We start from the raw sequence: 15374 nt of genomic DNA, 5'->3' as shown, positions 1-15374 counted from the left end.
CAATCTGTTCTGCACAGAGAAGCCGGAGAGAATTCTAAAAGCCCAAGTGTCATTTCCAGCTTCTAACCCTCCATTGGCTCCCAGTTGCCCAAGTGGAAATAGCAAAATCCTTTAAGATGAGCTCAAGCTGTTACATGGACCACCTTACTTGGCTCAGGGCGGGCAGGGACCAGTTTCTAATGCCTATAGCACACCATAAGCCAACAGCCAACACATGCACAGAAGCACAGAATAATTTATTTATTCTATCAAAGAATAAAAATTTTTTAAAAATGTTTATTTATTTTGGGGAAAGTGCAAGCTGGGGGAGGGGTGAAGAGAGGGGAACAGAGGATCTGAAGTGCACCCCACACTGACAGGCTGACAGCAGGCAGCCTGATGTGGGGCTTGAACCCACGAACTGTGAGATCATGCCCTGAGCTGAAGTTGGACACTCAAATGACTGAGCCACCCAGGCACCCCAAAGAATAACATTTTTAAAGGCAACATCATGACCCTCACATAGATATAAAATAAACATGTGTTAAAGATTTTTTAGCACTAGGTGTTGTATGTAAGTGATGAATCACTAAATTCTACGCCTGAAACCCATATTGCACTGTGTGTTAACTAACTAAAATTTAAATTTAAAAAAAGAGATTTTTTTTTATTTTGGCAAAAAAAACCCCACACACACTATCAGATCTAACCTCTTAACAAAATTTTAAGTGTACATTAGTGTTAACTGTAGTCACTATGTGTAGAACTTTTTCACCTTGAATGATTGAAACTTTATACCCACTGAACAGCATTTTATTTAATTCATTATGAACGAGGGGACCGGGCAGAAATTAAAGATGCACAAATTTATATGGGGTAAAGGAATATTGAAATGAATTTGTGAAGCATGTAAAACTTGCTTGGTAGGAAGATTCAGGTCCCCCACCCCCACCCCAGCCAGGCAGAATGTATATGCATGTCTGTGGACAAGAACTATTTGCATTGTTATTAGTTATCTATAAATCATAGCATTTAAAATAGTTCAGAGAGGGGTGCCTTGGTGGCTCAGTTGGTTAAGCATCCAACTTACGGCTCCCGTGAGTTGGAGCCCAGTGTCGGGCTCTGTCCTGACAGCTGAGCCTGGAGCTTACTTTGGATTCTGTGTCTCCCTCTCTGTCTGCCCCTCCCCTGCTTGCTGTCTGCCTCTCTCTCTCAAAAATAAACAAACATTAAAAATAAAATAAAATTTGGGGCACCTGAGTGGCTCAGTCAGTTAAGCGTCCGACTTCAGCTCAGGTCATGATCCCACGGTTTTTGAGTTCGAGCACCATGTCGGGCTCTGTGCTGACGGGTCATGAGCCTGGAGCCTGCTTCGGATTCTGTGTCTCCCTCTCTCTTTCTGCCTCTCCCTCTGCTCATGCTGTCTCTCTCTTTCTCATGCTCTCTCTCTCTCAAAAATCAATAAATGTTAAAAAAAATTTTAATTAAAATTAAGATTAAATTAAATTAAAATAAAATAGTTCAAAGGCAATAAAATGCTAGAATCAGATAACCCCAAAAGGGTATGCTTTAAAGAATACATACTTTTTGGGGCGTCTGGGTGGCTCAGTCGGTTAAGTGTTGGACTTCGGCTCAGGTCATGATCTCACGGTTTTTGAGTTCGAGCCCCACAACGCGATCTGTGCTGATAGGTCATGAGCCTGGAGCCTGCTTCGGATTCTGTGTCTCCCTCTCTCTCTCTGCCCCTCCCCTGCTCATGCTCTCACTCTCTCTCTCTCTCATGCTCTCTCTATCCCTCTCAAAAATGAATAAATGTTAAAAAAATTTTTTAATTAAAATTAAATTAAATTAAATTAAATTAAATTAAATTAAATTAAAATAGTTCAAAGGCAATAAAATGCTAGAATCAGGTAACCCCAAAAGGGTATGCTCTAAAGAATACATACTTTTTGGGGCACCTGGGTGGCTCAGACGGTTAAGTGTTGACTTTGGCTCAGGTCATGATCTCCCGGTTTGAGAGTTTGAGCCCCACATTGGACTCTGTGTTGATGGCTTGGAGCCTGGAGCCTGCTTCAGATTCTGTGTCTCCCTCTCTTTCTGCCCCCCCCCCCAACTTGCACTGTGTCTCTCTCTCTCTCCCAAAAATAAACATTAAAAAATTTAAAAAAAAGAATACATACTTTTTCATTGGAGACAGCCAGCAATCTTATTTCACTTATTCTAAATATTCTTACAATTCTTTTTTTTAATGTTTATTTATTTTTGAGAGAAAGAGACAGAGAGGAAGCAGGGGAGGGGCAGAGAGAGGGAGACAGAATCGGAACCAGGCTCTGGAGCTGTCAGCACAGAGCACGACGCTGGGCTGGAACCCACGAACTGCAAGATCATGACCTGAGCCAAAGTCAGACGCTCGACCAACCAAGCCACCGAGGTGCCCCAATTCTTTTTTTAAAAGATTTTATTTTTTTAAGTAATCTCTACACTCAACATGGAGCTCGAACCCACAACCCCAAGATGAAAATTCACGCGGTCCACCAACCGAGCCAGCCAGGCACCCCAGCATCCTTACAATTCTCAAAGCAAGTATTCATTGATCCCCTAATGTTACGCCAGCCATCTTTATAGTCAGTGGATTCAGCAGTAGATGGGAGATACAAGTTCCTTTGTGAAGCTTACATTTTAATGACAAGAGAGACAGACAATAATTAAGCAGACTATGTGTTATATTGATCCATGATAAGGAGTTTGAAGAAAAACCAAAGAGAAAGATATATAGGGGATATGAAATGGATTATACTCTTCAATATGTTGTCCGTGGATGTTATCATTGAGAAACTGACGTTTGAGTGCACACACATATACACACACGCACCACAAGCCTTTATATAGACACATACACACAACTTAACTATGCACACACAGAGGACACAGACACACATACACACAAATACAGACACGCATGTACTTCAAAGATACATATATAGAGATCACAGACACAGCTCAAAATACACAGAAATCACACACACATATATACAGACACAATACAGAAATACACACAAAAACCACAGACACACATAGATACACAGACACATACACACTTCAAATATACACAGACACACATACCTCAGACATGCACACACAGACAGCAAACACAGACACACACATATATATACACAAACCAAAGAAACACACACACAACAGAGGCACACACAGAGACTACAGACACAAGTACACATGCATATACACAGACACATACACTACAAATACACAAACACCACAACCACACAAGATGAGGCATTAGCCACTGACTTCTCACCCAGGGAGCTTTGCTCTGGGAAGGCTGGGGTCCTAGTTCTCAGACCAGACAGATCCAATGTCCCAAAAGAAGAGAAAGGTCGAGGTGCCCTGTGACTCTGTGCCACTTTCTGCCATGTAGGCCACCTTTTTGTTCTCGTACACACCTCCCCTGCCCACCAACATCACCATCCACCTGTCCCTGCTGTCCTTGAATCAGCAGATCCAGAGACCTCGCCAGCCCAGCTGCTGGCCTGTGTCTGGAAGAACTGAGGCCAATCACCAGGGAATGGACAGGGAAGATGGAAACATCTCTTGGTCTTTGGAAGATGGACACGAAGCCAGGACCAGTGAGAAGCAAAGTGAAGTCACCTAAAGGGAGCGGGGAGTGAAAGAGCAGGGGGCAAAAATGGCTGGGCTCTGGGGTCATGGGCCAATGTGGGAGGCCCAGGTGCACTACAAAGTGTCTCTGCTCTCAATCCTTCTCTGAGGGCCCCATGGGGGTGTGAGAGGAGTTCATGGGACATACTAGGAGCCCCCCAAGGGTGCTTGGAAAGATCTTCCCATGGTCCTGGGCCCATCCCAACCCAATAGAACATCTTTTTGGATACTCCAGCACCTTCTACCTGGACTCTAGGCTCCCTGAGGAAGCCCTTGGGGTGTCTTCCTGATAACTTGGGTGTTGATGAAGAGACCTGGTCAGAGGAACCAGGGTCCCCTGCTTGGGACACCTATGAGCTTCATTGGCTGCAGAGCTCATCGGGTGGTTCAGTTACCGTTCTCTTTCCCAAAACAGAAGGAGGAGGAGGAGGAGGAAGATGGGGAGGAGAAGGGGAGGAGGGAAGGAAGTTAGGAGGAGGGGGAGGAGGGGGAAGATGGGAAGAGGAAGGGGAAGGAAGTTAGGGAGGAGGAGTAAGATGGGGAGGAGGGGGGAAGGAATATGGAGAGAAGGGGAGGAGGGGGAAGAAGATGGGAGGAGGAGAAGGAGGAAGATAGGGAAGGATGGGAGGGGGGAGAGAAGGAGGGGGTGAGGGGAGGAGGAGGAGGAGAGGAGGGGGAGGAGAGGGAGGAAGATGGGAGGCGGAGGAGGGGGTGGGGGAACGTGGTGATTCAGGAGATCAGACTGGATTTCTTTGGCCCCTGGAGCAGAGACCTGATGACTGACATGCACAGGGGCTGACCAGAACATAGCCAGAGCTGCAGGCAGACCCCTGTCTGCTCACACCACCTGCTCTCTGGAATAAGACAAGCCTGCCTCCCAGAAAACCCTTCTCACCCTCCAGCTCTGGCTCAGCTGTCCCATCGTCCAGGCACATCCTCACCCCCTCCTCCAGGCTCCGACAGCCCCATCCTCCCTCCTGGGTCAGCCCTGTCCACCCCAGGCTGTGACTCTGTCTCTGATTCCCCCGTCCTGGCCCTGGCTGTTGCTCCCCCAAGGTCAGCCTTAACTCAGCCCAGCCTCCAGGACTCCCTGCTCAGAAGACGGGAGCAGCTCAGCCAGCAGAGGGACCAGCTGGAACAGAGGCCCACAGAGCCTGTCCTGTCCTGGGGAGAGAAGGGGAAGTGTGGCTGGGGTTAAGTAAGAGTGAGGCAGAGATCCGAGCACAGAAGAGACCGTTACCAAATCTGTCCCTTCCCTTTTCCTCCGTCTTCAGATCAGCCCTCTCCTACAGGCCCGCCACTGGCCACTGTGCGGACTTTGCCCAGCGTGGGCCAGACCAGCCTGCTGGGAGCACTTTTCTTGTATGAACACATCTGTCTTCTCAAAAACCCCATGTACTGGTTTGCTAGGGTTATCACAGCACAGTACCACCAAGAAGCTTTAGGGAAGGGTTGACCACCAGGAGCTTCTTACTAAAGGCAGGACTCAGAATGACCACTGAGGAATGGACAGGACCAGGCATTTGACATGCAAGATGGCCACACCCGCATCTGCCGAAAATGCCCACCTCTGTCCTCCTGTGGGATTCTCCCCCAGACAAAGCATCGACTGTGATCCTTCCATGGGACTCCTGAGGAAACTGAGGCTTGGAGGCTAGGAGGGCCAGGCACACCTGGGCATTCTCCCTCACCATCATGCTGTGCTATCATCTTGCAGCAAATGCCCAATTCCCAGGCATGGCCTGGTGCATGCAACCCCAGGGAAGCCTGGGGCAGGCAGCTATGAGCTGATTAAGAAACTCAAGATCCCCCTCGGAGTCCTGGTCCCATCCACTCTGGCCATTCAGACCTGGGAACTCACCTCCTAGCTACACAGAGCAATGGGGTTTCCTACAAACCCCTGCCTGTGTTCTTACCAGCTCACGCTCTACCAACAGGAGCTCGCGTGGCCTGGAGTGTCTCTGTCTTTTTGGGTGTTAGGGAAGTTTTCAAGACCAGACACAAAGTCTGACACTCTCCCCTTTGACTCCACTCCCCTGAAAGGAGATGGTGATGATGCAGTTGTCATGTTCATTCATTCATTAATCATCTTCTCCCTCACCTGGGGTGTGTGTGTGGGGGGGGGGGACCTGTCCCCGTCTTTCTTGCCTCAAGCTTCCCCTGTGCAGAGTGGTTAAACCCCTTCCTGAGCCCCACAACTGGCAGGACTGACCCTCTGGGCTTCTAGAAGTGTCATTGGCCGGGTAGTGCCTGCCCTCCTGGTGGGGACAGAGGGGCAGGAGGGACAGGCCACGGACAGGGACCGGGGTGGGGGGCAGTGGATTGCTGGAACCCCATCTGGAAAGTAGGAGTGGTTAATCTTTAAGGGTCACGCCACTTCCGAGAGCATGCTGGAGACAAGTTCCTCTTCTATGGGCAGTCACTTTTCAGACATCAGCCCTGGGCTTCCTATCGGGGCTTCCTCCCCATCCTGTAACACCAAGGCACCACAACTCTTACCCCACAGATGCCACCATTGCTGCTGCTGCTGCTGCTGCTGTGTGCAGGTGAGTGGGCCAAGGCGAGAGGACGGGGCCGGAGGCGAGAGGACCGGGCGGGCAGGGGCTGACACTGACCCTTGATTCCCCACAGGGTCCCAGTCTCAGGATCCCAGATTTCACCTGCAAGTGCAGACACCCATAATGGTGCAGGAGGGTCTATGTGCATTCGTGCCCTGCAGTTTCTCTTACCCCCCAGTCCAATACACTGAGGAGGACCCAACTCACGGCTACTGGTTCCGGGAAGGGACCAATACAGTACAGGGTGCTCCAGTGGCCACAAACAACCCCAATCGTGAAGTGCAGCAGGAGACCCAAGGCCGTTTCCACCTCCCTGAAGACCTCAGGGACTACAACTGCTCCCTGGACATCAGAGACGCACAGAAAAGGGACTCGGGGACATACTTCTTTAGGGTGGAGAGAGGGTCTTATGTGAAATACAATTACATAGGGAAGAGATATCATTTCAAGAACTACCGGCTCTTCCTGCATGTGACAAGTAAGGAGTGGGGTCAAAGAGAGGACATCCATGGGTCCTGTGGGCCCCAGGGCAGGTCCGGGAGGGGACCCCCTGATTTCCATCCTGGCTGGGAGGAAACGGCTGGCCTAATATAGAGGCTGCTTCTGGGGGCTCACTCAGGGCCTGGGTCTCTGTCTCTCTTTCTCCCTCAGCTCTCACACGGACACCTGACATCCACATCCAGGGGCCCCTAGAATCTGGCCAGCCCATGAACATTACCTGTAGTGTGCCCTGGGCCTGTAAGAGGGGGACACCCCCGATCTTCTCTTGGATCGGGGATGCCCTCACCTCCCTGGGCCATGGGGCACACTTCTCCTCGGTGCTCACCCTCACCCCGGGGCCCCAGGACCATGGCACCAACCTCACCTGCCAAGTGACCTTCCCTGGAGCTAACGTTAGCACAGAGAGGACCATCCAGCTCAACGTGTCCTGTGAGTGCCAGGCCAGGACACCAGGGTCCCTGAGGACAGTGGGTGCTGGGGGTGGGGGAGGCAGGGTCTAGAATTCTGGGGAGGAAGGAAAGGAAACTCGCAACTCCACCCTTTTCCTATTTCTGTAGTTTCTGGGAGAATAGGGCCAACCCTCATCTTCCTGTCTCTGAAAACAATTATGTCTATCTGTCCAGATGCGCCCCAGAACCTGACCATCAGTGTTTTCCCAAGAGAAGGCACAGGTAGGATGCAACCTCTTCTCTCAGGCTTTGGCGGAAGGGGCGTCTGTCTCCACCCCTCAGAGCAGAGCTGGGGTTTTAGAACCCAGGTGGGAGAAAGGCTCAGGCCAGGTGTGGGGTAGCGGAGGTGGGACAGCCCCCCCCACTGGATCCTCAGCTTACAAACTGGCTTCCTCCCACTCCTGACCCTGTTCCCAAGGGGTTTTGCACAACCTCCATGCCTGATGGGTGTGCCGCTCCCTGGTGCGAGGGCTGTGTCCTCCTCCCAAATCTCGCCCTGTTCCCTTAGGATCTGGACCCTGCCTATTCCTGCAGTTTCCTTCAACATTCACATGATATTCTTTAAAATAGTAAGCATAAAGTGTGTTGGTCTGCTCAGGCAGCCAGAACAAAATACCACAGACTGAGGGACTTCAGCATCAGACATTTATTCCTCACATTTCTGGAGACTGGCAAATATAAGGTCAAGCTTCCAAGGTTCCAGCCAATATGGTTCCAGGGGAGAGCTCACTCCGGGTGAGAGGGGTTGCTTTTCGGCCGTGTTTTCTCTAGCGCATCTGAGAGAAAGACTGCTTTCTGGGGCACCCGGGTGGTTCAGTCGGTTGGGTGTCCGACTTCGGCTCAGGTCATGATCTTGCAGTCGTGGGTTCAAGTCCTACATCAGGATCTGTGCTGACAGCTCAGAGCCCGGAGCCTGCTTCAGATTCTATGTCTTCCTCTCTCTCTCTCTCTCTCTCTCTCTCTCTCTGCCCTTTCCCTGCTCATTCTCTCTCTCTCCCTTTCTCTCTCAGAAATAAATAAACATTAAAAAATTATAAAAAAAAAAAAGCAAGAAAGAAAGCTGTCTGGTGTCTCTTCTTATAAGAGCACTAACCCCATCCGGAGTGCCCTACTCTCATGACCTCATCTAACCCTATCACCTCCCAAAGGCCCATCCAAAGGGCTCCAAATACCACTGTATTGGGGGTTAGGGCTTGGACATTGAGCTTGAAGGGAACCCATTCCAGTCCCTAGCAAAACTGAATAAGAATAAAATACTGTTCAGCACCTGTGTATCTCCCCTCTTGGATATCTTTCTAAATGTAATCTACGCATCTCCATTTAAAAGCACACACATACATACACATCATATTGTATACGCTGCTCTACATCTTTATTATTTTTTTAAGGTTTTTATTCAAATTCCAGTTAGTTAACGTATAGCGTAATATTAGTTTCGAGTGTATGAAATAGTGATTCAACACTTGCATACATCGCCTGGTGCTCACAAGTGCCCTCCTTAATCCCCATCACCTATTTCCCCATTGCCCACCTCCTCCCCTCCAGTAACCATCAGTTTGTTCTCTATAGTTAAGAATCTGTTTCTTGGTTTGTCTTTCTCTCTCTTTTTTTCCCCTTAGCTCGTTTGTTTTGCTTCTGAAATTCCACATATGAGTGAAATCACATGGTATTTGTCTTTCTCAAACTGACTTATTTCACTTGGCTATTATTTTTTATAGACTTTTCACCATGGCATAATTTTAGGTTTATATAGTACACAGAGTTTCCATAAAGCCCTCACCTAGCTTTGCTTGTTGTTAAAAGTCTTACATCGCCATGATGCATTTGTCCCAAGTGACGTTAGTCCATGACTGTCTATGAGTAATAGGAAACCTTCTTCATGCTTACTGACGACTCCATGGTCTTCTAATTTGAAGTATATTACAATGTAAAGTACTTCATTAGTCCCCATTGGTGGAAAGCCACGGTGTTTCCAGACTTTTGATAAGACACATAATACTGCAACAAATAACTCGTACAAACATTCCCCATATGTGTACATGTGTCTATAAGATAATTGTCTCAAGAAGAAAAGTCCCAGATCAAAGGGTGTGTTTGTAATTTCTACAGAGACTGCCAAATCATGTGGTATGGAAGTTGTTCTGTTTATAATCCCAAACTGCTGAACATTGTCATTTCATCCTTGCTGATATCTTAGGTGAACTCACTGCCATTTTAACTTGAATGATCATTTTGTAAACAACGTTGTGTATGTTTCGTTACGTTTAAGAATCATTTGTATTTCTTTGTGGACTTTTTCTTAGTGATTTGAAGAAGCTCTTTTTATATGAAGGAAATCAGTTGTATGTTAGTTGAAAGGATTTATTTGCAGCCTAATAATGGCCTCTTTGACTTAGCATGTGGTGACTTTGTTAGGCAAAAACATGTGTTTTTTTTTTCTTTTGAGGGGAAGTGTTGCATTCATTGGTTTCCTGGAGTTGGCTTTCACTGGTAGGCGGGAGCTAATTGTGTCCATGCTTCCTCAACTTTGGGTTCAGTGACATCTAGTTGGGTGCTAGAAATTGGCCGGGGGGGATGTATTTAAGGAAATTGGCAAATGGAAATTACTAAGGAAATTGGCAAATGTCACAAGTCAGGGTTGGTTTTTTTTTTTTTTCCCTCCCCTCCTCCCTCCCCAATGAGCTGGTTGTTAACCATTTACCAGTAATGTTGTGTGTACCAATATTTCCTTTCAAACCTCTGTCTTTCTGTCATCTAATATTACTTTTTTAACCTCCAGAAGCCTCGTATGTAAACACTCCCAAGCATACACATTCACTCAAGCCTTACAGGACTATTTGATTTTCCCTGACGTGCAGGGCCTTCTCACGCCCCAGCCGTAGCTGCATTTTCTGTGTCTGCCTCCCTCAATTGCTCTTCCTTACCAGCATCATCCTCCAGCCAGCTCCCAGCCCCTCTCCTGCTCTGCTGTAGGCTCTCCTCCTCAAGGAAGCCCTCCCTTCCCTGACAGTGTCACTGAACTCCCATCCTCAGGGCTCCCTCCGCACAACGGACCCCTGTCACAAAACACATCACAGTGATTTGGGGGAATCTCGCTCACAAGACTGTGAACTCTCAGACCCGGCTAAATGAGACGGGTCTTTGTGAACTTAGTGAAAGACAGAACGGCCAGGTTCTTAGAGGCAAATCTGGGATCTGCGTTGGCACAGATGGCTGAGGTAGGTGGGTGAGAAACAAGGCAATTCAGATGAATACAAGAGGGATTCTTAGAAAGGCTGTAGTGCCCACTCCCAGCTCTGTCCCCTTGGGCTGACCCCAAACGTAAGAGCCCATCATGCTGTGGAAGAGAAGAAACAGACTTAAATGATGTGAGGAAAAGAAAGAGACAGAGAGAGACACATACAGAGACGGAGACAGAATACCCCTGGTGAGGGCCGGGGCTTAACTTGTTCTCTGTCTTGTCAGCACCTGAGGCTCTGGGCAACGGTTCATCTCTCCCAGTCCAGGAGGGCCAGTCCCTACACCTGGTCTGTGACCACAACAGTAACCCTCCTGCCAACTTGAGCTGGACCCGGGGCAGCCTGACCCTGAAGCCCTCACAACCCTCAAATCCCGGGGTCCTGCAACTGCCCCGGGTGGAACTGGGGGACCATGGGATATACGTCTGCCGAGCTCAGCACCTGCTGGGCTCCTTGGAAGCATCCCTGAGCCTCCTTGTGAAGAGTGAGTTGCAGCACACCTGGGAAGGATGCCTGGGTCCTGGGAGGTGGGGCTCCTCTGATCCCTCTCTTGTCGTCCTGCAGAACCCCCGAAGCTGTTTGGTCCCTCCTGCTCCTGGGAGGGTGCGGGGTTGCACTGCACCTGCTCTGCTCAATCCCAGCTGCCCCCCTCTCTGCACTGGCGGCTGGGGGAGGGGCTGCTGGAAGGGAACCACAGCAATGCCTCCTTGACGGTCACCTCCAGCTCCGAGGGGCCCTGGGCAAACAGCAACCTGAGCTTCATGGAGCCGCTGGGCTCCAGCCTCAGACTCAGCTGCGAGGCCAGGAATGTGCATGGGGAACAGAGCGCCACCATCCTGCTGTTGCCAGGTCAGGGGGCTGTGTCGGGGTGAGGGGAGGGTGATGCCTGGAGGAAGGAGGTGCACGAGGCAGGATCAAGCAGAGAAGTGCTTCTGACTCTGGGCCAAGGGGTGCCAGAGGTCCAAGTCACCGGAAGGTTGGTGGGGGAGGGGCTGGGGGAATAGGTGGCTGGGATCCCGTAGAGGGACAGGGGGACAGAGGAGCCAGTCCTGGATAGAAGTGGGCACAACCCGGGGTCATGGATTCCAGAAGGCTGGAGGCTTAGGTGCCTACTTCTACTTCATGGTGCTGGAGTTCACCCCGGGTGCCTCTTACCTGCAGGGAGACCAGGGCCCAGGACAGGTGTGCTTCAGGGGGCGATCGGGGGAGCTGGTGTCACGGCCCTGCTTGCTCTGTGTCTCTGCCTCATCATCTTCTTTGCGTGAGTGGTGACCCCGGTTTGGGCGAGGGCCTCATGAGTTTGGGTCAGGGAGGGGACTCAGAAAAACCTCCCAGACTCAAAGCCCAGAGCTGGAGGAGCGCAGTGGGTTGAAGCTGCATCAGGAATTCAGCCTCCTGACCCCTGGGCCAGTAGTCTGTTCCCCATATGGGGTGGGTGGTTGCCGTCTGCAAGGAGGGAAGATGTGTTCTCATTGTGGTCCCTGCAGCCAGACAGTTCCGGGGTCCCAGCAGTGAGCCAGCCAGGCTGAAAGGCCCTGATCTCTCTCCTCAGAGTGAAGACCTACAGGCAGAAATCAACCAGGAAAGCAGTGCACAGGAATGACGTCCATCCCACATTGAATACAGTCTCCCAGGTGAGTGGCGTGGGCATCTTTCTATCCGGTGTCCTGGGCTGGGGCATGAGGTGGCTCACTCAGCATGCCAAAAGATGAGTCCCTCCCTGACCACCCCTCCCCCCACCAAATTTGGTCCTCTCTTGGGATTTCTGGCTGCTCTCATCTCAAAGACTGGAGAGACAGCTTTTCCTCTCCCCTCTCCTCCATTTAGACCCTTCCCTGCCGAGCCCCCACTGTCTCCCTCTTGGGGCACTGGCCTCACTCTCCACAACTCCACCTCTCCTCCCAAGCTTTAGGCAAGAAATTCCCAAACAGCTGTCACCCCTGTACCTGCGCCCCCCCCCCCACTGTCTAGATCAGCACAGTCCAACAAAAATATAATGTGAACCATGTGCGTAGCTTAAAAGTTACTAATGGCCACATTTAAAAGGTAGAGAGGGGCACCTGGATGGCTCAGTCGTTCAAGCATCTGACTTTGGCTCAGGCCACGATCTCACAGTTCCTGCATTTGAGTCCCATGTCGGGCTCTGTGCTGACAGCTCAGAGCCTGGATCCTGTTCAGATTCTGTGTCTCCCTCTCCCTCTGACCCTCCCTCCTCGTGCTCTGTTTCTCTCTCTCTCTCTCTCTCTCTCAAAAATAAATAAACACTAAAAAATTTTAAATAGAGAGGAGCATGAGATCTATTTTAATATGTTTATTTAACCCAGTATATTCAAAATATTACTTCACCATCACATCATCAATAATCAATGTATAGGTTATTAATGAGATAGTTTGCACTCTTCTTTCTTCTTCTTCTTCTTTTTCTTCTTCTTCTTCTTCTTCTTCTTCTTCTTCTTCTTCTTCTTCTAATTCTTCTCCTTCCTTTGGTACCAAGTCTTTGAAATCCAAGGTTTATTTCACACTCATGGCACACCTCCATGAGGAATCGCCATGATTCACGTACTCAGTAGCCACATGTGGCTAGGGGTGACAGTATTTTACACATATTTTACACAATTTCCTTGGGCTGGTGTTCTGTGATCTGTCCCATGCCCTCAAAAGGAGCTCTCTATCCCCAGGCAGGACTCATTCTCTGTGACTTTGTGCGTTTGCATGCATGATTTCCTGTGTCCCTCCCCATTTGTACCAGCCAGACCCCTAATCGCCTTTCACACTCCAGTCTCAATATTCCCCTGCCTTATGCAGGGAAACTCATCATGCCTCCCTGTAATAACCGCAGGCCTGTCCCCAGCACCCTGTGAGCCTCTGGGTGGGGGCGGGAGGTGAGGCAGAGCTCCTACACGCCTCAGTGATTCTCACCCACACCCTTAGCACCCTTCTTCTGCCCACCAAATCACAATGTGCAATTAGATAATTTGCGTGTGTTTGTGAGAGAGACAATGTGATACTGTCTCCTTGCCCTCATAGGCAAGGTCCTCTCTTGGGATTGTCTGTCTGAGGTCAGATAGGCTGTCTGAGGTCAGAGATGGTGTGTCCTAAAGAGTTTCTTGACCTTGCACACTCTGTCTATAAAATGGAATGACAACAGTTATATATATCATCCATAGGGGAGTGGTGGGGGGATTTGCAAGGAATCAATGCCATTATGATGAAAATTTGTTAAAGCTACAAATGAATGAGTGAGTGAGTGAGTGAGTGAGTGAATGAATGCTCAGGAAATGGGCATGAAGTGGATAAATGGTTAAGTGTTCCCCAAGCCCCTACTTCCCTTCTCCAGACCCAAAGGCCAGCTCAAATGCCTTTCTTTCCTCCCACTCAGGATCACAGCCAGTCAGACAGCCGGTCAGACCCCCTTTCCCCAGTCGCAGTTGCCTTCCCCTCAGAGAAAGAGGGGAAGCTCCACTACGCTTCCCTCACATTCCACGGGCTGAGGCCACACAACTTTCAGGACCGGGAGACCACCGAGTATGCAGAGATCAAGACCCAGAAATGACGACCCCACCCACGGCCCCCCTCAGGAGCCCAGACAGGGCATCTCTGAGGAAATGCGTGTCAGGCACTGATGTTTTTTATTTTTATTTTAAAATTTTTTTAATGTTTATTTATTTATTGAGAGACAGAGAGAGAGAGAGAGCACAGATGAGTGGGGGAAGGGAATAGAGAGAGGGAGACACAGAATCTGAATCAGGTTCCAGGGTCTGAGCTGTCAGCACAGAGCCCGACGCGGGGCTCGAACCCATGAACCACCAGATCATGACCAGAGCCAAAGTCAGATGCTCAACCGATTGAGCCACCCAGGTGCCCCTAAATTTTTTTAATGTTTAATAATTTTGAAGGAGAGAGAGAGACAGAGCGTGAGCAGCGGAGGGGCAGAGAGAGAGGGAGACACAGAATCCAAAGCAGGGTCCAGGTTCTGAGCTGTCAGCACAGAGCCCGACATGGGGCTTGAACCCACAAACAGTGAGATCATGATCTGAGCTGAAGTTAGATTTTAACTGACAGAGCCACCCAGGCGCCTTGTAAATCTCTTTCTGCATGTAACTAACAGGAGAAGATATTTCCCAATACATGTATCTAACGAAGGATCCATCCACAGTATAAAAAGAATATATAGGGATCTTCCAAAAGTCAGTAAGAAAAAAAGCAGACAACTCAATAAAAAGGAAAGAAAGTCAAAGGGCCAATTAGCAGATAGAAAGGTGTTTAACTTCACTAGCTGCCAAGGAAATGCAAATAAAGCCCCCAATGCTGTGCCACAACACAACGACCACATTGGCTAAAATAATAACAATATCAAGAATATCAAGTGTTGGAGACATTACATTAAGGGAAATAAACCACCATCAAAAGACAAATACTGCATGCTTCCAGTTATACAAAGTATCTAAAGTAATCAAATTCTTAGAAATTTGGGGAACCCCCAGGGAGGGGGAAATAGGAAGCTACTATGTAATAGGTAGAGTTTTAGTTCTGCAAGATGAAGATTTTCTAGAGATCAATGATGTGCATGCAGCTAGCACACTTACAAATGTTTAAGAGTGGGGCGTCTGGGTGGCTCAGACGGTTAAGTGTCTGACTTTTGATTTCAGCTCAGGTCATGACCTCACAGATGTGGGATGGGGCCCCAGCTCCTAGCTGAGCATGGAGCCTGCTTAACATTCTCTCCCTCTCTCCGTCTCTCTCTCTCTCTCTGCCCCTCCCCCTCTTGCATGTGGGTGCTTTCTCTCTTTCTCTCTCTCTCTAAAAAAATGTTGAAGATGGTAGACATTTGTGTTGTTTTGTTTTGGTTTGGTTTTTTACCACAATACAAATAAGTGATGTACATAGTGGTTACCAAAGAGCTGAGAGGTTGGGAGAGCGGGTGGACAGTTAGTATTTAATAGGCACAGAATTTCACTTTAAAAAGTTCTAGG

The 15374-nt window shown here is 49.1% G+C and overlaps 1 protein-coding gene across 2 annotated transcripts; it reads left to right on the top strand.

The window, feature by feature from the left end:
- Nucleotides 1-5958: 5958 nt before the first annotated feature.
- On the top strand, nucleotides 5959-14033 carry LOC122207856 (sialic acid-binding Ig-like lectin 5). Of its 2 annotated transcripts, XM_042918107.1 has the most exons (9): nucleotides 5960-6200; nucleotides 6286-6690; nucleotides 6864-7142; nucleotides 7337-7384; nucleotides 10628-10885; nucleotides 10966-11250; nucleotides 11563-11662; nucleotides 11954-12035; nucleotides 13781-14033. In XM_042918107.1, the coding sequence occupies exons 1-9, from the start codon at nucleotides 6161-6163 to the stop codon at nucleotides 13952-13954; spliced, it is 1671 nt and encodes a 556-aa protein (XP_042774041.1). In that variant the 5' UTR covers nucleotides 5960-6160; the 3' UTR covers nucleotides 13955-14033. The 2 variants fall into 2 exon arrangements, with proteins under 2 accessions (XP_042774042.1, XP_042774041.1); XM_042918108.1 differs by lacking the exon at nucleotides 7337-7384 and having other exon boundaries at nucleotides 5959-6200.
- The last annotated feature ends 1341 nt before the right edge of the window (nucleotides 14034-15374 follow it).

Source organism: Panthera leo, chromosome E2, assembly GCF_018350215.1.
Source record: "Panthera leo isolate Ple1 chromosome E2, P.leo_Ple1_pat1.1, whole genome shotgun sequence".
NCBI lineage: Eukaryota > Metazoa > Chordata > Mammalia > Carnivora > Felidae > Panthera > Panthera leo.
The sequence above is the reverse complement of the archived record's forward strand: the minus strand, read 5'-3'. Positions and strand labels throughout refer to the sequence as shown.